The sequence below is a fragment of the Cyclopterus lumpus genome, chromosome 9, assembly GCF_009769545.1.
Source record: "Cyclopterus lumpus isolate fCycLum1 chromosome 9, fCycLum1.pri, whole genome shotgun sequence".
In the NCBI taxonomy this organism is placed as follows: domain Eukaryota; kingdom Metazoa; phylum Chordata; class Actinopteri; order Perciformes; family Cyclopteridae; genus Cyclopterus; species Cyclopterus lumpus.
In genome coordinates this window covers 20,703,060-20,730,206 of record NC_046974.1, presented here as the reverse complement: position 1 = coordinate 20,730,206, position 27,147 = coordinate 20,703,060, and the positions used below count along the sequence as shown (strand labels likewise).

Below are 27,147 nucleotides of genomic sequence, written 5' to 3'. Positions count from 1 at the left end.
GCAGCGCGTGGTCTATTTCACTATTGTTGCAGCATGGCAGCGGAAGAACAAACACAAAGGCTTGAGTTTCGTAGTTTTAGCTGCTAATGTGCTAACAGAGTGTGTGTGTGTGCGTGTGTATTTGCCTGTTTGCACGCCATCAATCAGTGCTCAGGGCTCCTCTGCCAAGTGTAGAAATTCATCGAGCAAAACAGTGTCATAATGCGCCGCCCTCTGCTTGACATCACCTCTTTGCACACACACACACACACACACACACACACACACACACACGCTTGACATTAAGGCACACATTCAAACATGCATAGGGCGCACTGCAGCAGTGAAATGCAACAGTTTTGATGTATGGGGGAGAAACTGCATCAGTTAGCGTGCTCTTATGGCTCGAATTCCATATGCAAAAACTCCTGTCCTTAATGTGTAGAGTCGTGGTAATGTTTTAATGTGTTCTGAGACACGTTCGACAGAGCGATTCGGTAAGAGAGACTGAGTGAAGCAGGAAGGTTTCGTAGCTCATTAATATCTAAAAGGGAGTGCTTCAGTGGAAACATAGAAAATTGAATTGTATGAAGTTTCCTATCGCTTTTAAATTATTCAGGTGGTTATTCGTATAGTTCACATCCCTTATTTTAAAGTGCTTTTAAAGACATCACGATATCAGTAACTTATTGTATGTACTGTCCCTTTTTCTTCGATCGGCAGCAATGCCCACTTTCTTTTCCCTTTTTTTTTGATGTTTTATGTTCCCTGTATATTTATCTTCCGTCTTACAGCATTTTGTTGGAATGGAAGATTTGAGATGATTACAGTAATCATACTCCCCTAGACCAAGACTAAGACACCTTAGCCCTCCCACGCACATATGTAGACAAAGAAACACTATTTAACTATAGTAATCCAAAATCAGAATTTCTTTTGCTGCGTAAATGGATGCATAACCATATAGCACAGCTAATAAAGTGACTTTTCTGTGGGCGAATACTGCATTAGTGGCTGGACTGTGAGTGAATGCGGTGGTAGAAAAGGATCTATCTAAATGGATCTGTGCAAGTGCCGGTGCTTGTAGATGTTTGTCTTTGTGTAACTTGTGTGTGTGTGCATGCCTGTGCTTTCACATGTTTAAGTGTGAAGCTTGGATATTCCTAGTTTGCATGCTGGGCTGTGGGGCTGTTTGCTTGATTTGATCACAAATAGTGCATGAAATTAAATTACACAAGTAATTTTCAATTAAGAGCACTTTATTCAATAGCAATGCCCACTCACACTCTTCAAGCTTCCCCCACAATGTACTTATGCAATAATCTGCTTTTGCATTAATATTTATTTCCCTCTCACACACAGAAACACAAACATACGTTACCATGGATACACTGTACACTATCCACTATATACCATATCCATATGCCATGATGCATTTGACTGTCTGAGGAGTGACATGGTTTGCATATACTTATATATGTGTGTGAGAATGCGATCGATCCTGCTCTTTTCAAGTCAGGCATCGGCCTGAGCAGCAAACCTTGACTCTGAATGTCAGCCAACAGCAGCCGTTTGCCAGAATCAATGACTTTCTCTTTGTTGGACTCCTTCAGGAGTGACATGTGGACGGAGGTCATTACAAGATCAAAATGGTGTTTGGCGGTGCTGCTTCCACTCTATAAAACCCATTCGGTACTTGGGGCAGCACGTTGGCACGCTGTTGCAGATCAGTCTCACTCCGCTCTCAGACTTTAAGAAAAGGCTTACTCACATTGACACTGAGTGATTTGATTCGTCGCGGACCGCAGAGCCGGTGTTTGTTTGATCTTCCGACTTCGGAGAGGGAGGACTGAGCAGAAGCGGAGCTTTTCCTCGAGCTGGTCGTGGAGGTCAGAAGGATCTCTGTGGCATCGGGAAGGGAAAGGACACCCAAGTGAGTGACCGCTACCCGCCAGGTCGTCATCGGGTCGCTCAAAAGGCCGGCCCGCGGCAGTTTGTTAGCTTGTGTGGACGAATGCGAATGCGCATGCGCGCGCACGCCGACTGCGGACGTTGAAGATGTTATTTTTTGCGCACGTGCGCCTGAGAGAAAAAGAGCGAGAGTGAGCGTATTGAACGGTTCCAACCCCTGAGGAGTCACGTCGAGTGTTAGGAGTCTGCCCTTTCGCTAATTAGCTCCGAACATCTGCCCAGACGGCTGCCAGAGGGAGGTTATAACGGGGAAACACACACCGTCACTTGCATGCATGCGTTAAAAAAAGAGAGGAAAAACCTCAGAAAACCCATATTTACATTACTTTACATTTCGCTGTTCGCAAATGAAGGCGCTTGTACACATTGCGTTCATTTTCCGTGTTTAAGAAGTTAGTTGTACTCATAATCTATGATGGAGAACCTTAATGAGCACCGTGGGAAGGGAACAGGGCAAACAGCTTGCCGAACCTCTGTCCTTATCTTCTCTCTATGTCCTACACCCCCCCCCCCCCCCCCCCCCCCCCCCCCCCCCCCCCACACACACACACACACACACACACACACACACACACACCCTGCTTGTTTGTTTGTGCAACGCTCCAGTAGATAGAGGACAAAAAGAGATTAATAAGCGGCAGCATTCTCGTGCTTCGTCTTCGCGAGTAGGTAAGAGCAGAGACGCTGTCGTAAAAGAAGAATTAAGGCACAAATCTAGTGTATCCCTCTTCATCATTCCTCTCCTGCGCCTTACTCCTCGTCTGTGTCGCGGCCACGGCTCCTGTATACAAAGTGTTTTCACGGCAGCCGCTGAGGTTACAATGATGAAGCGTTATGAAGGCTCTGTGGGAGATTAAACCACTATTAGCCACGCTCCGTCAGCTCTCTCCAGCTGTTGCCGTTTGTTTACGGGCTGAAAAGTGTTTTATGACACGCGGCGCTATAGTCACCTAAACAATTACAGCAAATGATATACGAGTGGCAGTGTATTTCGAGGAGGAAAAGGATGGGGGGGGGGGGGGGGGGGGGTGGGAGGGTGGTGGTGGAGGGAGAGGGGAAGGAGCGGTGGCAGTCAGAGACCAGTGTGAGCAATTAAAGGAGATCACGGATGACGGCGACATAATTAAAGGGTTGGGCGGGATTAGAAAGGAGAGAAAACGAGTGTTTCTGACAGAAGACAGTCGAGGTTGAACCGTCACGTTCAAAAGTAAATGATACAGATGGAGTGCGACGCCTTGAAATACACTCGTAAAGACATTGGTGGTATTGAAGGATGGGATACCAGACAGAGACGATAGACTTGAACAGAAAGAGTGGATAATAAATTACTAATAAATTAATGTACTATTTGGCTCGAGTTCGCCGAGAAATGGAACCGGTGAGCTCCACTGAAACTCTGATCTATTTTCTGCTTGCCTGCTTGTGTGGGCTTTTAATGGCGCTGCCATTTATTATTTACAAATGTTACCTTTAGCTATCCGTCAGTGACGGTCTACTTACGAGATGTTGTGGAGCTCGTGTCCAGCGCTGATGCTCCTGAGAGAGCTAAACTAATTGTGCGAGAGAGGGACCTTACAGTTCAAGAAGCGGCCGTTCTCGTGGGTGGGTAGAGGGAAAGGCCTCGCCCTCTTGCTTGTCAGAGAGAATGATTGAGTAGAGGTCTACTGCCAGAGTTCACTGCGAACAGGGGAAAAAGGGTCACTTGAATAAGCAGACATGAGATTAAAGAAGCAAAAGGAAAAAGGGGCGATATTATAATAATAATATCACATAATATATGTGTTAATGTACTGCAGGCGTATCTGGAATTCCAAACGTCTCGCCGTTGTGTGTGCAGGTCCCCTCTCTGTCATCTCGGCAGCACCATGTCACAGGTCCTTGCTGCAGTGTTTAACAATTGTGTAGTTACTGCTTAAGAGTTGACACATATGAATATTTAAGTTATACCATTAAGAATTAATGGAAAAGCTTCTCTTTTTCCCAGTGCAGAAACCCACTATTTGTGGCTGTGTGCGTGTGTGTGTGCGTGTGTGTGTGTGTGTGTATAACAGAGACAGTGACGTTAGTCCACTCAGAAGTTTGTCTAATCTGTCTAAATGAGTGAGAAATGCTCTAATGTTGAGGATTGAAGTGTGTGTTTGTGTGAGTGTGCTGTGACACACGATCAAGCGTCGCCATATTTGCATGTGTTTGAAAAGATTTTTGACTGATACCTTCAGCACCTTTGATACAGGTTTTTCTCAAATCATTTCTGCCAAGCTTCACACCGGGTTTTTTAGCCTTTACACATTTCCATAATGTACTTTTGCATAATATTCACACTTCAGTTGCCATGAAGTACATTATCCGAGCAGGAAAATATCTTTAAAGGCAACACATTACAATGTCTTCTTCTTTAAGAGACAACAAAACAGACGGTTGTCTCCCAACTCATTTCCATCAAATCAATGACATCACTTTTTTAAATCTGAATTCTTAATGCAAGGTGTGTTTTGTTGTGTTGCAGGTGGTGGAAACCAACCTGGTGGCCTTTGATTGTCACTGGATCCTGATTAATGAGGTGAGTGTCCCGAGGCAAAGATTTATGGATCCTGTACCGAGTGTTCACCTTATTGTTTCAAATATCACAGGAATATTTTTGAGATCCAGAGCCACACTAATCTCTTCTTAGGTGTTTAAAGGAGAGAGTGGAGTTTATAAAGTGTTTGACTTCTTTGGTTGAGTTTGTCCAATAATACAGAAAACTTGATGACCGAGGACAGTTTGGTTTATTATAGTGACCTTCAGCCGCTGTGTTCCAAAAACGATACCGTAAAGATTTTATACTTGTTTTTAATTGAAGATAGAGCCACTGTATACAGGCACCATATTGTCAAAGAGGACACAAGTGACCTTGGAAGAACTGCTTTGGATGAGCATATATTCCGGTTCAAAATTAGTACCACTACTTAAATATTAAGGGCTTTCTGGATTAACGAGAGCAGACAAGATCTGACAGTCCACAAAGTGACTCTAAGACTGAGATTTTTCTTTTGCCATGTTCTCAATCACCGATCACAGTGACTATTGGTCATCAGAGGACCATAATTCAACTTTAATATTGGCTTTCATATTCGTAATTCATGACTCATCTTTGATCTTGTGTCATGTGAAGAGCCTTTTACAAAACCAGCAGGATCAGCAAAATTTGTATGCGTGCAACTCTTAATAGTGTGTGCGTAGGTGTGTGTGTGCGTAGGTGTGTGTGTGCGTGTGTGTCTAATGCACTGGGTCTTGGTAGCCTTGAGCATTGCAGTGAACTGGCAGGACACAGCGGGGGCTCCATGCTGCCTTCACATTCATACACACACAAGATCAAGTGTGCAAACACAGCCATGTACACAAACAAAAGAAAAACAACATTTACTGGAGGGGCAATAGCAACCCTTACTCGGTACAAAACAATACAAAATAATCAGATACTGTAGTTGCTCTCGCTCCCTGTTCCATTTTCGAGTCACAGTCTGTAAAGCTGTCACATGCTGCAAGGCTCAGCAGTCCTATTACTTGCTCAGTTATGCAAAGAAGGTATTTCTGTTCATAACCAATGTTAGTATGCATGACATCCATTAAAGCTGCAGGGAGAGCCAATCACTTTTTTCTGATGTTCGCTTTTAGAATGTTAGTCTTGTGACATGAAGTTTTTTTTCATTTTTTTGCTATTTTATATGGATGAGAGATTGCGCCGACTTTTTCACAATCCCCAGACAACCTCCCAGTATTGTTTTTTTTGTGCATTTCGTCAAATGCTAATGCATCCGGAGAGTGAGGGGAAAGAATGAGACCCGCCTCTGCACTTCAATGTAGAAGGCAGGCTGCTCAGAGGTAAAAAAATTAAAAAAAGTGGATAAATCTGTTCAAAACAACCACTCTGTATTTGTTAGTGGCTTCATAGAAGGACTATAATGACATTTAAATGTGTCTCTTCTGCTAATTGAAATAAATGGCATACTATAATATGCAGAGATTTTCCGCTCACAAAAAAAAAGAAGAAAAGAAAATGATTGTGGTCTTACACTTTCCTGGTAGACTTGTCTATCATTACTCGACTGCCTGGTCGGGTAAATTCACATATAGCTGTCTAATAGACTGCTTTACATCCTGTCAAGCATCTGGTATTGTCTCACACTCTTCAGGCCTCCTGGCAGCAACCAGCTCTTTGCTTTCTGGGAGGCCTAACATGTCATTCTGCGACGTATCTGATTGTAGACATACTAGCAGCAGGCCGCCTTTAACACTTTGTACCTGCTGCCTTTGAAATCAACGGTGACATGCAGTCTGGCAGGTCAATGCTCCCTCAGTGTCGTATGTTTAAGCAATGGCAGAATATCGCGGAAATATGTTTCCTTACTGTTATTACAGTTATAGATAGTATGACTTTATTTTTTTTAATCAGTCAAATTACATTTTTCTGAGCTCACACATTCACAGATAAGACTGTGAAGTGCCTTAAAGGAGCAGTGTGTGTGATTTAGTGGCATCCGGTGATGAGGTTGATGATTGCGTCCAATTGAAGACCTTCCGGTGAACATGCGAAAGGCCCTCATTAGAGCCAGTGTTTGGTTTGTCCGCTCTGGGCTTCTGTAGGAACATGGCCGTCCAACATGGCCGACCCCGAGGACGAGGACCCGCTCCCTGTAAAGAAGCTGACACAGACACAACAACTCTTAGTTGCGGGTGATTGTACACGGATGGAAACATGGTGATGCATATTCTATTCCATTTTTGCAAATAAATACCCCTAAATTATTTTAAAACAGTATGTAGATTGGCTTGTGGCTACCATGTTATATAACCTGATTATCACTCGTAGTCGTCTAGTTGCAACTCACCACTCCTCATTGGGGACCAAACATTAATGTATGAACAGTAGAAGCTGGTAGTGTTCATGTTATTATGTGAAATCAATTAATATAACTCTTTACACTTACAAAAATACCCCCACCATCCTGACACGTACAGTACTTTAGCCCCTTTACGCCAACGTGTTGGCAACTCTCTTTTTGGCATGGTGCTGTCCGACTCTGTCTCACGCTCCCTTGCGTATCAACCAAATGCCACAGTTTAAGATGTCCTTTAAAATACAACAATAACTAGTCAGTAAAGTGAGTATGATGAGAGGAGACCAGATTGGGTCGTAGGCGAGACAGGAGGCAAATTTCTCTTCCATCTCTCGGCTCATGCTGTCTGCAAACATGCTATGGCACTGTCTGACAATGTGGACGTTGCAGTTGGTGTTCAGATACTTCCACCCACATCTCATTACCCAACACGCATTGGCTTCAAATGCTGCCAACGTTGCCAAGTAGAGATGGAGGCTATATTTGTGATAGCCTACAGCTGTTTGTTCGTGCAATGAAGAAACAAGAAATAAGTACAATCGTAACCAACCAAAATCAGTCAGCTAGTCACTTGTACTCAGCCTAACTGCTTTTGCCATAATATTTTTGAACAGTCATTTTGCCAAAATAGTTTTAAGAGAAGAGATAATTGGAACAAGCAGTGGTGAATACATACAGTACGTCGGCCATGAAGTGGAGTACAAGGAGGGAGACGGAGGCGGAAGAAACAACAGATTTGCAGATGTGAAGGAAGGAGAAGAGAGAGATGGTGGAACAGAGAGAGCTTAGAGATCCTCTTTACTCCAAAATATGTTTTCCCTTCAATTTGATGTGATTCATAGTCTAACTTGACTATACTGACTTTTATCCATGCAAAGTGTGTCCCCGGGGAAGTGCTTTCACATACCTCGACTGAAGGTGGAGATTGCTGTGCACTGAGAGAAATTCTGAGATTCAAAAGCATCGGGCAAGCTTGAGTCGGTACGTCACAAATTTGAAAGCCAATCGCTGTCTAATAAGAAAATAAACATAATGACAGAGAAACACCGGCAAAGAGACCAGAATCCCTCCAGGGTGGAGCGGATCGTCAGAGAGTTTTCATTCGCCCTGTGAAAGTGTTGACAGACAACACGGTTGAGTGTGCAGCTTCCGGGTGTAAACCAGAGCTTCCTTCCACTACATACAAAAAAAATCCCACTTTTAAAGGGGCTCCGTCTTATCCTATGACTTTATGTCTCCCTTTCAATCTAAAATAAAAAATTGCCCCTCAAATAATTTACAGAACAGTTTTATTTTCGTTTTTTTGGACTTCACAATGTCGTAATTCTCCGTATGGATATTTAAATGACACAATATTCACATCATGGGCTATGTGAAGTCCTGTAGCAGAGTGTTTAAAATGGATGAGCGCCTACAATATTTTGCTTTATGTGAAGTCCTCTAGTAGTAGTTCTTTAGAGAATAAATATTCTTATGTGTAAAAGTGCTCTCCCTCCCTATGGTTTATTATGGATGAGGGGGTACTGTATGGTTGTCATAACTCTGCTTTATCTACAGCCAGCAGTCAGACAGCCAGTGAGGGGGAGTTCATAGTTCATAATTGATCATCCTTCCTCCCCCTATCTCCTTCGTTCTGCTCAGGCTGAGGGGATGAGGAAGAGGAAGAGCAGAAATAATAAGGGACGCTCATGGCCTCTCTTTTTCTCTGTCTTTCTCTTAAGTTTGGAGGATAACTCCACTATTGACCTCACTCTTCATGGTCTACTCATTCTCTCTCGTGATATCATTCTTGAGCATCTCTATTGCCGTTCACGCTCTTTCTTTTTGTCATTATGCTCTTTTTCTCCCATCATTTCTGCCTTTCTTTTGTCTCAAGGGAACAAGTGCATGGTAATGAGATGAGACAAGATTAGGCTTTTCTGTCATTTTGGCTCTTAACATATCAGTGCATGATATACCGAGCCATGTAACTGAAATTGTGAGGATTTTCATGCTTTGAATATGATTGAAGGATTATGTGTCCTTAAAACATTCTTCAAACCTTTGCTTGATGAAACCCTATCAAAACCCATTGTACCAACTCTACAAATGTACGGTGGTCATTCGTTGGTCTTGGAAAAATGCTGAAGATACAAAATGAAAGTAGTTACAGGCTGCAGTTAGCTGCTAAGTTGAAGAACATTCTTATTTACAGCTCCAATGCTTGCAGGGGGAGAACGAGTTAACAGTGGGGAACACTGTGCACAGCTGGAAGTTGCCCAGTATGACTGCAGCCATCTAAGACTGTCGCTGCTAAACGGCTCTCCTGCAGCTGTTGGATGTTTTTATGTGTCTTGTTGAAGGCAAGTGTGACACTACTCCTATCCAGATGTTCCTGCATGGTCTAGGGATCTGAATCAGAAACTTTTTGATCACAGCGTTATCGGAGATTTGACTTGACAGAGACTTATTTCGCTTTTTCTACATAGTGGTGTGATCCATCTCCACTATATTGTACTGTCCCACTGCATGCACTCACGTTGATGATCGACCACTCATTAAAGGTCTCATTGAATACTTTAAAAAGCTGAGCCAAAGATGTTGTCGCCGCTCTGAAGATGGCCGTTTGAGCCAATCGTAGAATGACGTTGGCATCACTTGGTTTCTCTGTGTCGTCAGGGATCAAGAGTCTTAGCGGTTGAGAAAACAGATCATGGTTAGCAGCCAGCTTCAGTCCGGTACCAACCCCAAGGCTGCAGAATACGTGAATAATTACCGCGGCAACAAGTGAAAGACGACATTAGCACATTATCGTCATAACGCATGGAATTACTAATCTCCATATTTCCTCAATGTAGAACGAAGATGAGCATCAAAGGGGATTAAGGTGGGTAAACGTAAGCTAGAACTTGTTAGCCATATCCTAAGATTGCCATTACTCATGTTACATGAAAGTAACCTAAATCTAAAGGTTATTTATAGCCCGTCTGAGTCTCCCTCCACCATAACTGTCAACCACTCGCTTCGCTGAGAAGTGAATACAAAGCAACGGAGGAGGGAGAGTGCCACATCTATTGGCTGAATCTCGGGGAGCACAGAAACGGTGACAATAAAGCATCAAAGACATTTCGGGGCTGTTGTGGAAAATTGCCAAAGGTTGAGGGGAGAGAAAAGGCCAAATGAAACAAAATGCTTCTTTTTTTTTTCAGGTTTGTTTTGTTTTTCACAACGTCGAACCTCTTGATACAAGAAAAACAGAGGGATTTGGTGTTCTCAGAGCAAAGTGGTGAACAGGTAGGATCTGAAACGGTGAAATGAGGAGTAGGAAGAGCAGAAAAAACTGCTTTTCTTCCCCACTTTTGCAGATACAGTAAGAAGAGAATTTGGTATCTAGAGGAAGGGGGGTGGGGGGTGCGGGAGAGGGGCAGAGAACAAAGTACAGGGGTCAGGGAAGAAGTGCCGAGAACAATTGAGGATGAAGGATTTGTTTTTGCTTTTTGACTCTCATCTTCAAGTAAAACACTAAAGACGAGGATTTGGTGCCCTCGGGGGACGAGAGAGGAGGAGAGAGAGCTGATGGGGAGGCCTGCAGACCAAAACTTCAAGTTTATGGAGTAAACAACTCATGAGTCACTCTGTATATGAGCCGCAGGGCGTTTGGGGGGGGGGGTTACAACTTACCCACAGTTTCTGGTTACATGCAGTTGGACATCCTTAGGACTAAATGCTTTTGTAACCGATTGTTTGGCTGGAAGGAAGTTTTGATGGATGAGAATGGATTAAAAACAATGCTACCTTTGCTCAAATGCTTATTAGGACTGAATGATTGAATATGAATACTAGGCCGACATGCTGGTTTGTGTTTGTGATGGATTTTCTCAGTCAATCAGACGTAATTATTCCATGCTTGGTTACATTGTGAAATAAAATGATTTGGTTTAAGTTTACTCTCCCAGATTGTACCAAAACCAAACTAAACCCGAGAGTTCACGTCTTACATATCTTGTTAAACCTTATTTTAATATCGTGAGTGAGGACGAATGAACCACGAACGGTTGACAATAAGTGGCCTAAAGGGACTTGTGGGAGAAATGAAAAAGGAGATGCATCAGTGACTGTGTGTGTGTGTGTGTGTGTGTGTGTGTGTGTGTGTGTGTGTGTGTTAAAGAGCTGTACTCCAGAGCACGCGTGATTCGATATGTGTGGTCATGTCAGTATGTGTGTGTACGTAAGCATGTCACATTTATTTACTCTCAGCCGTTAAAAGGCTAACAGCTTTGAGAGCACGCCACCACTGAAAGTCACACTGGGTGAAGTCAGTTAGGTTTGTCCTCGGAGAGACGGAGACGGAGAGGCAAATAGAATGTGACAAAGGGAGAAAGATGCACAAATGCCCGTTGAGAGGATACTCATAATGGATCTTTTCCTTTAGAGATGCAGCGCGTGTGTGCGTGTGCGTGTGCGTGTGTGTGTGTGTGTGTGTGTGTGTGTGTGGGTGTGCATTGGTGCATCTATGTTTGGTTGAGTTTGATCTTTTGAATGGGGAACCGATGTTTCTCTGCATGCCCTTGACTGCCCGCTGTGAATCTTAATTCTCTTTTGGACCACAGAACTGCCTTTTTAGCCATTTTTTCCGCATTTTTATCTCTGTCCTTTTTTGTTGGCTTTGTAATTCAGTTCCCTTCAGGGTTTTATGTAAGCAACTGTTTGGAAATTTCGCCACGTCTTGGCCCCAAAAGCCAGCAAATACACCCCTTACTTGAACTGTTAAGAAAGTAGATACTTCAGAGCACAAGGGATTCCTACAAGGTTAAACCTGTTTATGTCTGTTCTTCTTCAAGGCATGAATACCCCCCCTTCTTCTGCTTTTATCTTTTTTTAATAATTAAAATCAATCGATTCAAGACCATCAGTGTACTCATTGCATTTCATGAAAATCTCAGCAGAGGGTCATCTCACCTACCTAGTTACAAATATTTGAAACGGCATCAATATGATTTCAGTAGCAAATGCATATGTTTGCCTACAGAGCGAGAGACGTATTTTCAGCATAATTAATGCAGATGAGTGCAGCTATACCAATGAAGCCTGTATAATACCAAACCTCTAATCACCATTGATCACATCCCGTGAGGACACACTAGCCTTAATGAACGTTAATTACATTCAAATAAAATCCATTGAGATTAGTCAATGAAGCGGTGGTACCTATAACATCACCCCTCACGACTGTAAAGTGTGCGTGACGGCTTATTTATGCGCGTCGCATCCACGCCGTGGAGCAGGCTGCCACGCGCAAAATGAAATGTCATCAAAAGAAAGGATTTCGGTGCGATGAAAACATATGCACACACACACACACACACACACAGATGTTTACGCGTCAACTGGCTTGTGCACATGCACACACAGACCCCCACTGCACATACACACACACACACACACACACGCAGAAGGAAGGGCAGCCTCTGCTGTCTGGGTCGGTGGCAGCGCTACCTCCACCGGGGACGATAGGCGTCAGCTCTCATCGCGTCACCACATGACCCCGTGCACTCGCCGAGGATGCATGGAGATCCATGGACGGAGAGAGGGAGAGAGATTGTGTCTTTGGGCTAAAATTAGCAATGATTCCTCTCCCAAGGTTTTCGCAAGGACATTGCAGAGTACGTGCAAACACGCACTCTTTCTCGCGCTTTTTCCCCATCTATTTTTTTTTTTTTTTGCGGATGATGTGGACGATGTTTTGTTTTTTCCGCGGCTCAGCATGGTGATGATGAGAAAAGTAGAACATATAACACAAGCACCTCAACCACTTGAAACACGTCTAATGAGGACAAATAAGAAACACCTCATTTTATGAGGACTTTTATAGTGTTTTTTTTATTTTTTTCTATATTTCTTGTGTAAAATGTTGGTTGTAGGTCTCCTGCAACAACAAGTAAGGTGATGGAGTTGTTGAAATTGATTTTTTTTCTCTTCCCCCTCTGGCTCCTTTTTCTGAACACTCCCATCCCCACCTCCACCCTCCTCCTCCTCCTCCTCCTCTTCCTCTTTCCACCCTCTCAGGAGATCACAGACTACGACTTGCAGGAGTTAGTCATGAAGTCGATCGGTCGGTTGACGTTGGTGCGCCAGACGTTCCCCATGCCCCAGAACACAACTCAGCGCTGTGTCAAACACAACCACAGGATTAACACTTCCCTGTGTGACCTTAAAAACGCCCGGGCTCAGCAGCTGGAGGTGAGTTGTATTTGGTTTGTCGATTTGTCTCTAAGGCAGCTCAATGATGTGAAATATTTGCAAGACGATCCGGTAAAAAAAAATATATATATATATTTGTCTCAGCAAATGACCAAAAAGTTAGTTTTTTTAAACTATTCTAGCTCGTCAGCATTCTAATTTACTTAAAATCTTCCACTAAAAGCCGCTCACATGTCACCAAAAAAGCTTCAGTCAATAACATCAATGATAGCCAAATAGCCAGAGCTACAGTAAAGAGTTGTTGTTGTTGTTGACCTGGTCTTTGGCATGCGGTTCCCTTTGCGATTTAATTAACTGGAGGGATGATCAGGAAAAGAAAATCAACTTAGACTAAATCAAGACCAAAGAGCAAAACATCCTGAAATGAAGTTCGGTCTTTTATTTTCTTCATAGCAGAGAGGGCTGTAAAGTGGGAATACAGTCAATTGATCGCCAACCGCCTTATTGGGCAACTTTGCCCCCAATAAAGAAGCAGCGCTATCATCGGCATAGACTTATGGAGGACTTTTTGCCATCACTTACACAAACATGTGCACATCCATCATAATGTTAGGAACACATCCAAGTCATGTCAGATGGGTGTGTCTCTCAGTTACATGCACACATTTCCTGGAATACTCTCAAATGTTTGTTTACACACTGCTCACTGGGTTTTTCTAAATATTTCAAAAGTCAAACTAGTAATGTATTTAAAAGCCGCTCTGGAGCTCCATGTTGTGTCTTTTTTTAAACTCCTCCCAGACCTTTCAACATGTCTCCGGTTCCAAAAAGCAGATTTGACATTGTTACGGCTTATGCCTGTGAGGTTTTGTACCTTGAACAATCATCATTTTTCAATAAATATGGCTCACACCCAGTGTATGTGTTTTGCTCTGACCACACTATTCATCTGACAAACACAATGACAGTTTATGTTGCCTCCGGTTCCAGATTTTCTTTACTTCACTAATATGTCCCCCAAGGTGGCAATATGTATGCAATTATTACCCCTTTTTTTGTTGTTGCGTGTATGTGAGTCATCAAGCTGCCATCAACGAGAGCGGAGGAAAGGAAACACAATCTTATTTATGTGTCAAGACAAAGAAATAGGAAATTGAATTAATGTGCTGTTGATTTATGTGGATGCATAAGGCCTTGAGGGAACACATTTGATGAAAGTTGGAAATACATTGAAAACAGAAACGTGGTCTTCATTTTTATGTGGATATCTCCCTTTCAAACCTAAGACAGCGTCGTTCTAGGCTCCCACTGTAATCAGTGAACGGACATGTCTTTTAAAAAAAAAAAAAGTAATAAAATAGATTTAAGTAATAAAATAAGCAAAGGAAATGCCTGGAAGGTGAAAAACCAGCTAAATAGCTAATTTATTTTGGGAAAGTTGATTAAAGACTTGGTTAGAGCCTCGCCATACAGTATACAACATTGTTAACTCCTGGGGGCCCTGAAGCATTGAATAATGTATGTAAATAAAGTTGGCCTTGTGTGTCCCAATATGAATCGAGTGCTTCTCAAGTGTAAAAAGCTTTCATCATTTTGTAGGGAGAGTCTCGTTGTATTTTTGTTCATTCTACTGTGGAGGCCCGAGAGTGTGCATGCGTCCACCTCTGCGTGTGCATGTGAGTGGAACACCTTTCAGTCAAGTACCGATGTGTTGTTGAGAGCGAGCGTAAAGAACATTGCCCATGCGCAGTGGAAACCACACCGTACACGTGTGTGTGTGTGTGTGTGTGTGTGTGTGTGTGCGTGCGTGTGTGTGTGTGTGTGTGTGTGGGTGAGCGAGTGGGCGGTGGGCGTTTTAAATTTGTGAGGGAGAGGAAACGAGGGATGTGAGCGAAAGAGAGACAGAGGAAGCAGATCAGCTCAGCGGTCAGAGAGTGGCCCAGAAGCCCAATTTCACACTGCACTGAAGCACATCAACTCAGGCTGACCACACACACACACACACACACACACACACACACTTGGAGAGCAGAAACCACTGATCATTGAAGCTCCCCATAGAGCAGTACATTTTCTTTTTGATTTTCAGAGAAAAAGCAATAGGCACAAGAGAGTGAGAATGATAGATGGACAAAGACAGCAAGTGTGAGACTAAGACAAGACTGTGAGAGCAGGATACTTCCTTAACAAAGTGAGGGAACAGTTAGACGTGAGATCAGCTTGACACTCTGGGTTTTATTTTGTTCCGTCTGTCTGTCTGTCAGTTTCCTATTCGACAAGTAGCAAGGAGCATATAGTTTGTCATCTCATCATCTCTCATATAAATTCTTAAAATAAAATAAAACCTTGACATGGACACGTTCCCACTTGGTTCCCTTCAATTTAGGAATAGCATGCTGGAAGCCGAGTGATAGACTGAACAAGCAAAACACTGCGCAGACAGAATTGAGTGTGCCGTACGTGTACTGGATTAATTTTTTAGCCTGGAATTTTAATTCAACCGTTTGAGTTGACATCTCTCCTCTATTCAAAATGTCCAAAAAGTTTTTAATTCTTAAAGTTACTACAAGGAACTTTTATCTGGTTATGAAACAGTCTCAGTTTAATACTGGTGCCTCTATATGACCTACATATAGAGGTATACGTGGGTATTCCTAATGCTCGTCATGGTTGCCTCCGGGTCAGAACCACTTCATCTGTTGTCCACGGAGAACGCCACCACAGCTTTAAGGGGCAAGAGAGTCCCGAACCCTCAGAGCTGATAGTCTTCTCTGATTTATGATGTATTGCCTCTTGTCTCTACGGTTGCAAAAGGCAATGTCTTGTTTAGAACGGTTAATTGTAATTATTACAAGGTAGCCGGTTCAATCCCCGCTCTCCACATAGTTGCATGTTGAAGTGTCCTTGAGCAAGACATTCAGCCCCCAGTTGCTCCCCGGGTTCTTCACTGCAGCGCACTGCTCCTTAACTACCAAGGATGGGTCAAATGCAGAGAGGAATGTCCCCGCCGTGGGATCAATAAGGCATACATTATTATTATTATGGCACTGGATGAAGAGTGCCTTACAAATAGAATGCATTATTATTATTATTATTATTATTATTAATTGGTGTGAATTATATTGTATTTTCTAAAAACCCTGTTTACATGGATTTAATTACTTTTTTATTTTTAAAATCTAGCGTACTCTTGCTAATTTCTCAACATGACCAACCCTAGCTTTAATGTGAGTGGATGCGCAGCACCACCATGTCTAAGTGTGTGAGTGTGTGTGTGTGTGTGTGTGTGTGTGTGTGTGTGTGTGTGTGTGTGTGTGCGTGCACATAATCATGTGTTTGTTATATTCTCATTAATACAGAGACAGGAGGCTCTGTAAATCACATAACAATAGATCACAGACTGAATAAGCTCTGCTCCTTATCCTCCCCCACCCCTCTCCATCTTATTCTGCCGTGCCAAGGATCTGTCAATACATTTGAATTAATGTCATCCGTAAAGTTTTATTCTTCTGTGTGAGTGTGTGTTTGTTGGTGTGAGCACAAATGTGCACATTTTCACTAACAGAGAGCGGTGTTTCAAATGTTGTGCACTTACAGGAAACATGCCGACAGGCTGTTAGATAGAGAACATGCAACACTTTCTTTTATCAAAGTGAAGGATATGAATATAAGTAAAACATTTAACTTCAATAGCATTTCAGCATGAAAGGGTTCGGACAATTTCCAACTACTAATATCTGCAAAAGTCCATATTTCCTAGCTGCATAACCAACGCAGAAACCAAACTGAACTCACAGAGTGTCACCAAGTCCCCCGTAAAGCATCTTCAGCAAAAGTAAAAGGTCTGCATTTATCGCATCGTCTCACTTTCTCTCTTAAAGTGTGCCGTCTGTCATTTCTTCCTCTACAGATCAGCAACCGCTATATTTATGATAGTGTGTTGCTGCTGGCCAACACCTTCCACAGAAAGCTGGAGGACAGGAAGTGGCACAGCATGGCCAGTCTGAGCTGCATCAGGAAGAACTCCAAACCGTGGCAGGGAGGCAAGAGCATGCTGGATACTATTAAAAAGGTATGGGGGTGCACAACTGAAGGCACACACACACACACACACACACACACACACACACACACACACACACATGGTTCCTGAGTTCTAGATAACTGTGCATGGGTACATGGACACATGTGGTGGCACACACACAGCCCTGAGTGCTCCAATACTCATCGTGAAAAGGTAACAGTTGTGCTCACCTGTCAACATTGTGTCTGGAACATATTTCCAGACATAGTATACACGCTTCTTTAACTAGAGATTGTTGTGGACGGTATTCAAATACAGTAATTGCCCCAAATCGTATCATGAACAGAGATTCAAAGGTATGGATGAAACATGTATGAAAGACTGCAGCACTGGGAAACATCTCTCTTTTTTATGTTCCGTAATAATAAATAATAATTATAACTTAACTCAGATAACTCAGACACTGTGTTGCGAAACATATAATATAATTGTTCAACGAAAAAGTAATCAGACCAGAGCATTGCTGAACCAGCATACATTGCGTACGATACAATATGCGACAATGAGTCTTTAAAAAAAATTAATCTGATTAACATCACACAACTGAACAAAAATCCACCCCGCTCCCTGATTAGTGTCGGTTGTTGATATCTCAATGACCCAAAGTAATCAGGCTCTAATCTCGGTTGTTGGCCCGTCCATCTGCTTCATCAGCCTCCTGCGGTGCTCGACCGCTGTGTGATGCTTGTAGGTGAGTGAGTGCCAGTTTGGAAAGGCCTCTTAGCTACGTTGTTTACCAGTTATCCTAAAAAGTCTTTCCCCACAGGAAACATTGGAGCCGAGTCTTGATTACTACAGTTGAAAGAGTCAAAATGTCCTAATAAGAAAAATAAATAATGTAGGGTGCATGTATTTGCATTTCAAGACGTTGTGCTCATGAAGTAATTTGGAGACCGGGCATTATTGTTCTTTGGCTCAAACACTCGAGTTGAAAAAGCGAGCTGCCGTCACTATGAAATTCATCCTCATTGCTTAGTATAGCTAACCCCCGCCCACTCCCCCCCTCCCCCCCCGCCCCCCCAGGGAGGGACAATAAAGCTTTGAACAAGTCAAGCATTTTTGTATTGTTATCACAATAGACTGAACGTTTCCAAGTTCCTGTCTGAGCTCAAGAGACTTCATGACCCGGGCGCTCATGAATTCAAATGATTGCATTCCTCATATAAAGCACATGTATCAATAATCACGTTTGGCTCAGTTCCTGGATGCTTGACTTTTGGAAGATAATGGATTCCATCCTGCAGCTGTGATTTTATGAATCTGTGCATTTCACCTTGAGTTCAGGGTTTGGCAACACTTTCATCACGGTTAAATCCAATTGGATCAATGCCCTCTGTTTTGATATCAATAAAAAACTACTCCAGGGATGGCAGTTGAATGATGAAGCCAAGTGAAATGCTAATTTAGGATTAGTGTCAGACAATAATAAATGTAGCGCAATGGCTTTCATATCTATCTCTTCATTTCACCTTGAGATCAGGCTGGGGTTTGGCAACACTTTCATCAGCAGCCCCGGCTGTTAAACCAGCCCTGATGGCTGTCTCAACAGAGCTGTGTTAAATAGCCCCAGTTCCATTTTACAGTGTATCAGCACTGTGCTTCACTCACTCTTGTGCGTGCCTGTGTGTTTAATCAGCGTTTTTGGTATTTGGGGCCATTATGATAATGATAAATACTTTGCAGCTGTTGATGAGGAGCGCTCTTGATGTTGTTGTTGGGCGTTCATTGACAAACTCAGTAGGTGGAAAAAGCAGAAGGTGAAACTGCCTTTACACCGATCCCCAAAGTCTGAGGTGTGTGCTGTGTTTCAGCTGTTTGGAGACGACACACATACCTCTACATACGTGCACTCACACATGCCTCTACATACATGCACACACACATACCTCTAATTACATGCACTCACACATGCCTCTACCTACATGCACTCACACATACCTCTACTTACATAATAATAATAATAATACATTTATTTATAGAGCACCTTTAAAAACAGGGTTTACAAAGTGCTCTACATAGAAGCAAGGTAAAAACATAACATCAATACAAGTAAAGATTTCAGAAAATACATGAGGCAAAGGAGACAATGCCATATAGGCAATGAACACAATAGAGAAATAGAAAATTACAAATACAAAATAAAGCAGAACAGACAAACTAAAATAGGGGAACCAAAGAACTGCATAAAAGGACGACATCTTGGAGGTAATAAAAGGTGTACCAGTCCAGTTTTGGGGAGTCGAGTCAGCAGGAAGAGTAGAGGGTGCTGGGGGAGCTGTAACAGTTCCTAATTTCGTTGCCACCATCTCGCTCTTGGGGACTGTTGTTGTGATGACGAAGTGGAACAACGCAGCACCATGCCAGCCGGGGAGGACGCAATCGCCAACCACGGACCGGACCACCGGAGCACGAGGACCGCCGAGAGGCGACCAGCCCCAGAGCAACAGCACCGAGCAGGGAGTCGGCCGGCCCGCCGGCAGCCGCCGGCCAGCAAGAGACTGTCGGCCAGCCAGCAAGAGACCGTCGGCCAGCCAGCCAACGCCAGTTGTCCAGGATTGTCCAGGAGCCAGCAGTGGAGACCATCCAGCAGGGAGTCGGCTGGCTCGTTGGTAGCCGCCGGCCAGCAAGAGACTGTCGGCCAGCCAGCAAGAGACTGTCGGCTAGCCAGCCAACGACAGTTGACCAGATCGCAGTGGTGGAGAGCAGGAGCCAACGGCAATCACAAAATAAAAAATAATCCAAGATTTGCAGAATAATTAAGTCAGAAGAATGGCTACACTGTTAAATTAAATAAAAAATAATTTAAATGAATGTTAAATTGTAAAAAAACAAATAAAAACAGTCCTAGACGGAGCGACGAAGTTTCGCCAGCGTCCCCGTTGCCAGGACTACACTCATGCACTCACACATACATGCACTCACACATGCCTCTTCATACATGCACTGACACATACCTCTACATACATGCACTCACACATGCCTCTACATACATGCACTCACACATGCCTCTACATACATGCACTCACACATACCTCTACATACATGCACTCACACATGCCTCTACATACATGCACTCACACATGCCTCTACATACACGCACTCACACATACCTCTACATACACGCACTCACACATGCCTCTACTTACATGCACTCACACATACCTCTACTTACGTGCACTCACACATACCTCTACATGCATGCACTCACACATGCCTCTACATACTGTACATGCACTCACACATGCCTCTACATACATGCACTCACACATACCTCTACTTACATGCACTCACACATACCGCTACTTACGTGCACTCACACATGCCTCTACATACATGCACTGACACATGCCTCTACATACATGCACTCACACATGCCTCTACATACATGCACTCACACATACCTCTACATACATGCACTCACACATGCCTCTACATACATGCACTCACACATGCCTCTACATACACGCACTCACACATGCCTCTACATACATGCACTCACACATACCTCTACTTACGTGCACTCACACATGCCTCTACATACATGCACTCACACATGCCTCTACATACTGTACATGCACTCACACATGCCTCTACATACATGCACTCACACATACCTCTACTTACATGCACTCACACATACCTCTACTTACGTGCACTCACACATGCCTCTACATACATGCACTCACACATGCCTCTACATACTGTACATGCACTCACACATGCCTCTACATACATGCACTCACACATACCTCTACTTACATGCACTCACACATACCTCTACTTACGTGCACTCACACATGCCTCTACATACACGCACTCACACATGCCTCTACTTACATGCACTCACACATACCTCTACTTACATGCACTCACACATACCTCTACTTACGTGCACTCACACATGCCTCTACATACATGCACTCACACATGCCTCTACATACATGCACTCACACATGCCTCTACATACTGTACATGCACTCACACATGCCTCTACATACATGCACTCACACATGCCTCTACTTACATGCACTCACACATACCTCTACTTACGTGCACTCACACATGCCTCTACATACATGCACTCACACATGCCTCTACATACTGTACATGCACTCACACATGCCTCTACATACATGCACTCACACATACCTCTACTTACATGCACTCACACATACCTCTACTTACGTGCACTCACACATGCCTCTACATACATGCACTGACACATGCCTCTACATACACACACTCACACATGCCTCTACATACATGCACTCACACATGCCTCTACATACTGTACATGCACTCACACATGTCTCTACATACTGTACATGCACTCACACATGCCTCTACATACTGCACATGCACTCACACATGTCTCTACATACATGCACTCACATGTCTCTACATACTGTACATGCACTCACACATGTCTCTACATACATGCACTCACACATACCTCTACTTACATGCACACACACATACCTCTACTTGCATGCACTCACACATACCTCTACTTACATGCACACACACATACCTCTACTTACATGCACTCACACATACCTCTACATACATGCACACACACATACCTCTACTTACATGCACTCACACATACCTCTTCATACATGCACACACACATACCTCTACTTACATGCACTCACACATACCTCTACATACATGCACTCACACATGCCTCTACATACATGCACTCACACATGTCTCTACATACTGTACATGCACTCACACATGCCTCTACATACTGTACATGCACTTACACATGTCTCTACATACATGCACTCACATGTCTCTACATACTGTACATGCACTCACACATGTCTCTACTTACATGCACTCACACATGCCTCTACATACACGCACTCACACATGCCTCTACATACATGCACTCACACATGCCTCTACATACTGTACATGCACTCACACATGTCTCTACATACTGTACATGCACTCACACATGCCTCTACATACTGTACATGCACTCACACATGTCTCTACATACATGCACTCACACATGTCTCTACATACATGCACTCACATGTCTCTACATACTGTACATGCACTCACACATGTCTCTACATATATGCACTCACACATACCTCTACATACATGCACACACACATACCTCTACTTACATGCACTCACACATACCTCTACATACATGCACACACACATACCTCTACTTACATGCACTCACACATACCTCTACATACATGCACTCACACATGCCTCTACATACATGCACTCACACATGTCTCTACATACTGTACATGCACTCACACATGTCTCTACATACATGCACTCACATGTCTCTACATACTGTACATGCACTCACACATGTCTCTACATACATGCACTCACACATACCTATACATACATGCACACACACATACCTCTACTTACATGCACTCGCACATACCTCTACACATATGCACTCACACATGCCTCTACATACATGCACACACACATACCTCTACATACATGCATTCATTGGCTTCTACTGTAATCATCCACCTTTGAGTCCCAGGGACTCCAGCAGTTAAGATTAGGACTCATTTTAAAATGAAACGATCACTTTTAAGCAGGCCAAGATCTCTAGTCGGAGCCCATGAGGCTGGTTCAGATGAGATTTGATATGCTTTATTGTTCCTACGGGGAACTCTTTCATATTTGTTATTGCTTTTATTATCAAACAGACTTGTCCACTTTACTCAAAAAAGAAAACCTTCTCCCTTATTTATTTATCTGATTTGTATTCATACTCATGAGCCCAGTGGCATGTTCTTTGAATCCTGTGCAGTTAAATGAAATATAATTTGTGATTGTATTGTTTTAATACTGAGCTGCCAACATTACTTAACTGAATAATTATGAAAGGCAATGTAGCTGGGCAGCACCCCTGTCCAGTTTGAGGGAAGCAAATAAACAAGCTTTATGTGTGTGTGTGTGTGTGTGTGTGTGTGTGTGTGTGTGTGTGTGTGTGTGTGTGTGTGTGTGTGTGTGTGTGTGTGTGTGTGTGTGTGTGTGTAGGGGGGGGGGGGGGTTTAGGGGTCTGATACCAACATAGTGGTGTGTCAATGTAGACGATTAAACCAAATTGCACATTAACATCATTTATGTATTATATAATCTATAGTCGTCAAGGTATCTCCTTGCTCCCCCTCATGTATACACACATAAAGACACAAGTACACGTGCAAAAATACGTCCACATGCATGTATGTTTAAGGACACACCAGAGATGCATCCACACAAATAGTTCTGAATAACTATCGTGATTTGAAAGTGTTACACATACAAGGCAATGGTGAAAGTGTAAAAGAAAAATGGAAAACTGTAATCGCATGAGATATGTGGTGTTAGCTATACATGCAAGTGTCCATGTGATTAGACATGTACACACTATGCATGTGTATATTTTTGCGCGTATCCTTGTATCATAGCCTAAATATCTATGTATGAACTCCACAATCGTACACAAAGGAGCAAGCATGCACACTCACACTCACACACACACACACACACACACACACACACACACACAAACACAGATAGCATGAATCATATGAAGGAGTATAACACTTCATATTCCCTGGAGCACAGTTTCACTTTCCTTGACAGGTCACAATAGCAGGGAGGCAGAGCAAAGGTTGGGGACTGACACCTGTGTGTGTGAGTGTGTTTGTGTGTGTGTGTGTGTGTGTGTGTGTGTGTGTGTGTGTGTGTGTGTGTGTGTGTGTGCGCGCATGCGTTTGTGTGTGTGTGTGTGTGTGTAAGCTTGGAAGTCAATCTACCTCTCTACATGAGACGACGTTGCATGCAACAAATCTTGCATGTAACATATTAGATTTAGACATATTATCTACCAAGACTTATTCTGAACCAGACCTATTCTGAACATGTACTTACTCATGAGATATAATCATGTGATTAGAGACAGGCAGAAGATTCCTGTCTCTGCTTCACTCTGATTTTTAGCGAGGATAAAAAAAAAAAAGTCATTTGATGTCAAATTTCCCAGGTAGAATTATTATTGTTTATTTTAGCCAAAGGAATATTGAGGCATTAATGAGAACTGACATGAAAGTAGCGAAAAAGATCACGATGAGAGGAACGACTCTGTTGACCACAATGCAATGATCAGTTTGGCCAAACTCCAGTAGCAGTGAAAATGAATACAAATATGTCGTCTTGTCTTCACAGTTCGGAGTGAGCGGCCTCACCAGCTTCCTGGAGTTCACTAACAACGGCACTAACCCCAACATCTTCTTTGAAATCCTGGGAACCAATTATGGAGAGGACAGGGGCCGCGGAGTCAGTCGGGTAAGTAGTTAAAACAGAACCCCCCCGTGTGTGAAGTACTGCTGAGGGTGAATCATTTTGTGTGGAGTGGATTTACATAATTCCTGGATTTGCCAGGGAAATTGTACTGCACCTGCCCGCAACATTATTTCCATCTCATATTTATTCAGCCACTTCTTTGCTTGTGGCCGTCACCCCCGTGTAGCAGCGTACAGCTTTCTGTGTTGACTCATGGATCTTCCTAAACCTAACCCTAACCCTCTCCCTAAGCCTCGTGGCAGGGATCCACACTAACTTTTAAAAGTGGATGGCGCCGGCTTATGGTTGCCAAAATTGAAGATATTTTTTAGTCACATGATGTTTTTGAGCGATAGATGAAGTTGTTGAGCTGCCCACTGGTGGTCGAGTGCTCGTCCTCTGTAGTTTATGTGCTACCTGGAACCTCTCATGTTCAGTTGCATCTGGTTCTTTGTCAGTTGAATCAATTTAATTGAACTTTTCCTACCAGACTAAAAAATTAAGAATTTACTTAAATATTAAACATTTATTCCTGTTCTGGTGCACGTTTTGCTGTTTTCTCAAAATGGTTGCCACCTTTACCCTTAATGTGGAGTTCTGTGCGGTGTAACAAATTCAAAGGAGCACTTAAAGCATCTTTGCATGTGAAGATATTTCAATTCAGTGTGTTCCTGGTTGCATATATGTTTTTGTTTTTACGTTTTGGATGCGGCATAAGCCCAGAAGCTCCCCTCCCACTCAATAAAGCTCGGTGATAATTGGATTAATTAGAAGCATTTTTAAGTGATATGATATTTAAATGACACATGCATTTTAACAGGCCTCCTGAAAGACACCCCTGCCCCTCACAGGCACACACACACACACACACACACACACACACACATAAAGAGCAGAACCCACTGATCATTGAAGCTCCCCATAGAGCAGTAGATTTTCTCTTTAATTTAATTTTCAGGGAAAAAGCAATAGGCACAGAGAGAGTGAGACAGAAGACAGCAAGTGTGAGACTAGGACAAGACTGTGAGAGCAGGATACTTCCTTAACAAAGTGAGAGATCAACTTGACACTCTGGGTTTTATTTTGTTCTGTTTGTCTCTGTGTCAGTTAAAACTGTTCAACAAGTAACAAGGATATTATTAGTACTCATTTAAATTCTTCAAACAATGGCATAGCAAACAAACACACAAGACACCCTCCAACTAAACGTGTGTTTGGACAAGCATACTTCTGAAATCTGTCATATCTTTTTTATGAAGGAAAGCATAAGCAGTTTTAGTTTGTTGAACATTCCTGATCGGAAAAAAAAGGCTCTATTGACATCACTCACTCAATGTTACCGGATTATACACGGGTATGAAGACAGTATGTAAACATATGAGACAAAGACTCGCAATGTACTCCATAATCCAACCATAAAATACCTTTGGACAAAGATATTATATAGACACACACACACACACACACACACACACCGGGTCTGTCATCCACACCAGAGGGATCTCTTTACGGATAACGGTTGAGATAGTGAGCTGTGATATTGGATAATGTGGTGAGACACCAACATAACGCAGCATGCCATCACAGAGACAATTAATCTTTAAAGCAAAGCATAACTACATTTAGGCACAATTCCCTAATCAGGGAGCATAATTACTTGTGAGAGAATTGAAGCACTTGTTATACAGTAGTCCTGCCACAGTCTCCCTTAATACTCTGAACATTTGTTGGTCTGTCATTGTGTTTCAATTAAATTCATTCATGGAATCAAATGATGAAGGAGATGTGAATATTCCTCTCAGGCATATTAACTTTGTCTTGTGGCTGAACCGTGCCTTACCGAATGATATATAGCCTTCTTTAAAATTGTGTTCATAGAGAGCATTTGACCTGCAATAAAAGCATCGCAGATATATGTCAGGCCGGAGAAAAGGTTAGTGGAAATGGCTCACACCACTCCACCGCCGAGAAGAAAAGCCAAACGCAAAGTCCCATGCGTCCACGTGAAAGGAAAAGATGAAGGGAAATTAAAACCCCGGGATAGCAGTGGAAAATATTTTTTTTTTTAAAACTCATGCTATTCTATTCTCTGTTTTCACATGAATATGCTATGTATCAGAATTATTTCTTCTTCTCTCATCTGAAGAGACGGAAAGAGAGGCTGAAAGTGAATAAAGGCCTGGATGTAAATGTGTTAGTATGCAAAGCGACCCGCTCTCTCTCACCCCAGGTTAACGTCACGTGTAATGGCGGCGTGAGCGACAATGCTCGGTTCTCGGTGTGACTGTACTGTAGGAACCACCACTGTCCAGGCGAGTGGCTTGTATTGTAGTGCCTTCAAATAGTATCGTCCAATTCCTCAGTCAATCCCAGTCATTTGATATGATGGAGAAAAAAAGTGATTTGAACCATAAATAGTCATCTTAGAGTTTATTTTTTGGTAGGGAAAAAAAAAATGACCTTGGTGTGTCCGTTCTACTCATAACAGCTTTTCGTCTCAGTCAGAACGAATAAAAGCCAAAATCGCAGTACTCGTGTAAACTAAGCCAATGAACAATATTCTCACTAAGGGTTGCCTTCACACATCTGCCAACATCCCGAATAGATTCTAACAGTTTTGTTAAGCCCGGTGCATCACAAAAAATTTGATTAATTATAACTTTAGCATTACACAATAAGCAGCAGCAATCACTTTCATTTAATAAAAACATGGTTGGAAACTGG

General features: G+C 42.8%; 1 protein-coding gene across 1 annotated transcript in view; it reads left to right on the top strand.

Annotated features, from left to right (window-relative positions):
* grid2 (glutamate receptor, ionotropic, delta 2) overlaps positions 1–27,147 on the top strand; it is a 418,695-nt gene that overhangs the window by 260,704 nt on the left and 130,844 nt on the right. Inside the window, exons 5-8 of the mRNA XM_034541936.1 lie at positions 4,457–4,510; positions 12,876–13,049; positions 16,921–17,082; positions 24,307–24,426. Of these exons, the coding sequence (XP_034397827.1) occupies positions 4,457–4,510; positions 12,876–13,049; positions 16,921–17,082; positions 24,307–24,426 (510 nt within the window). The remainder of the gene's footprint in view (positions 1–4,456; positions 4,511–12,875; positions 13,050–16,920; positions 17,083–24,306; positions 24,427–27,147) is intronic.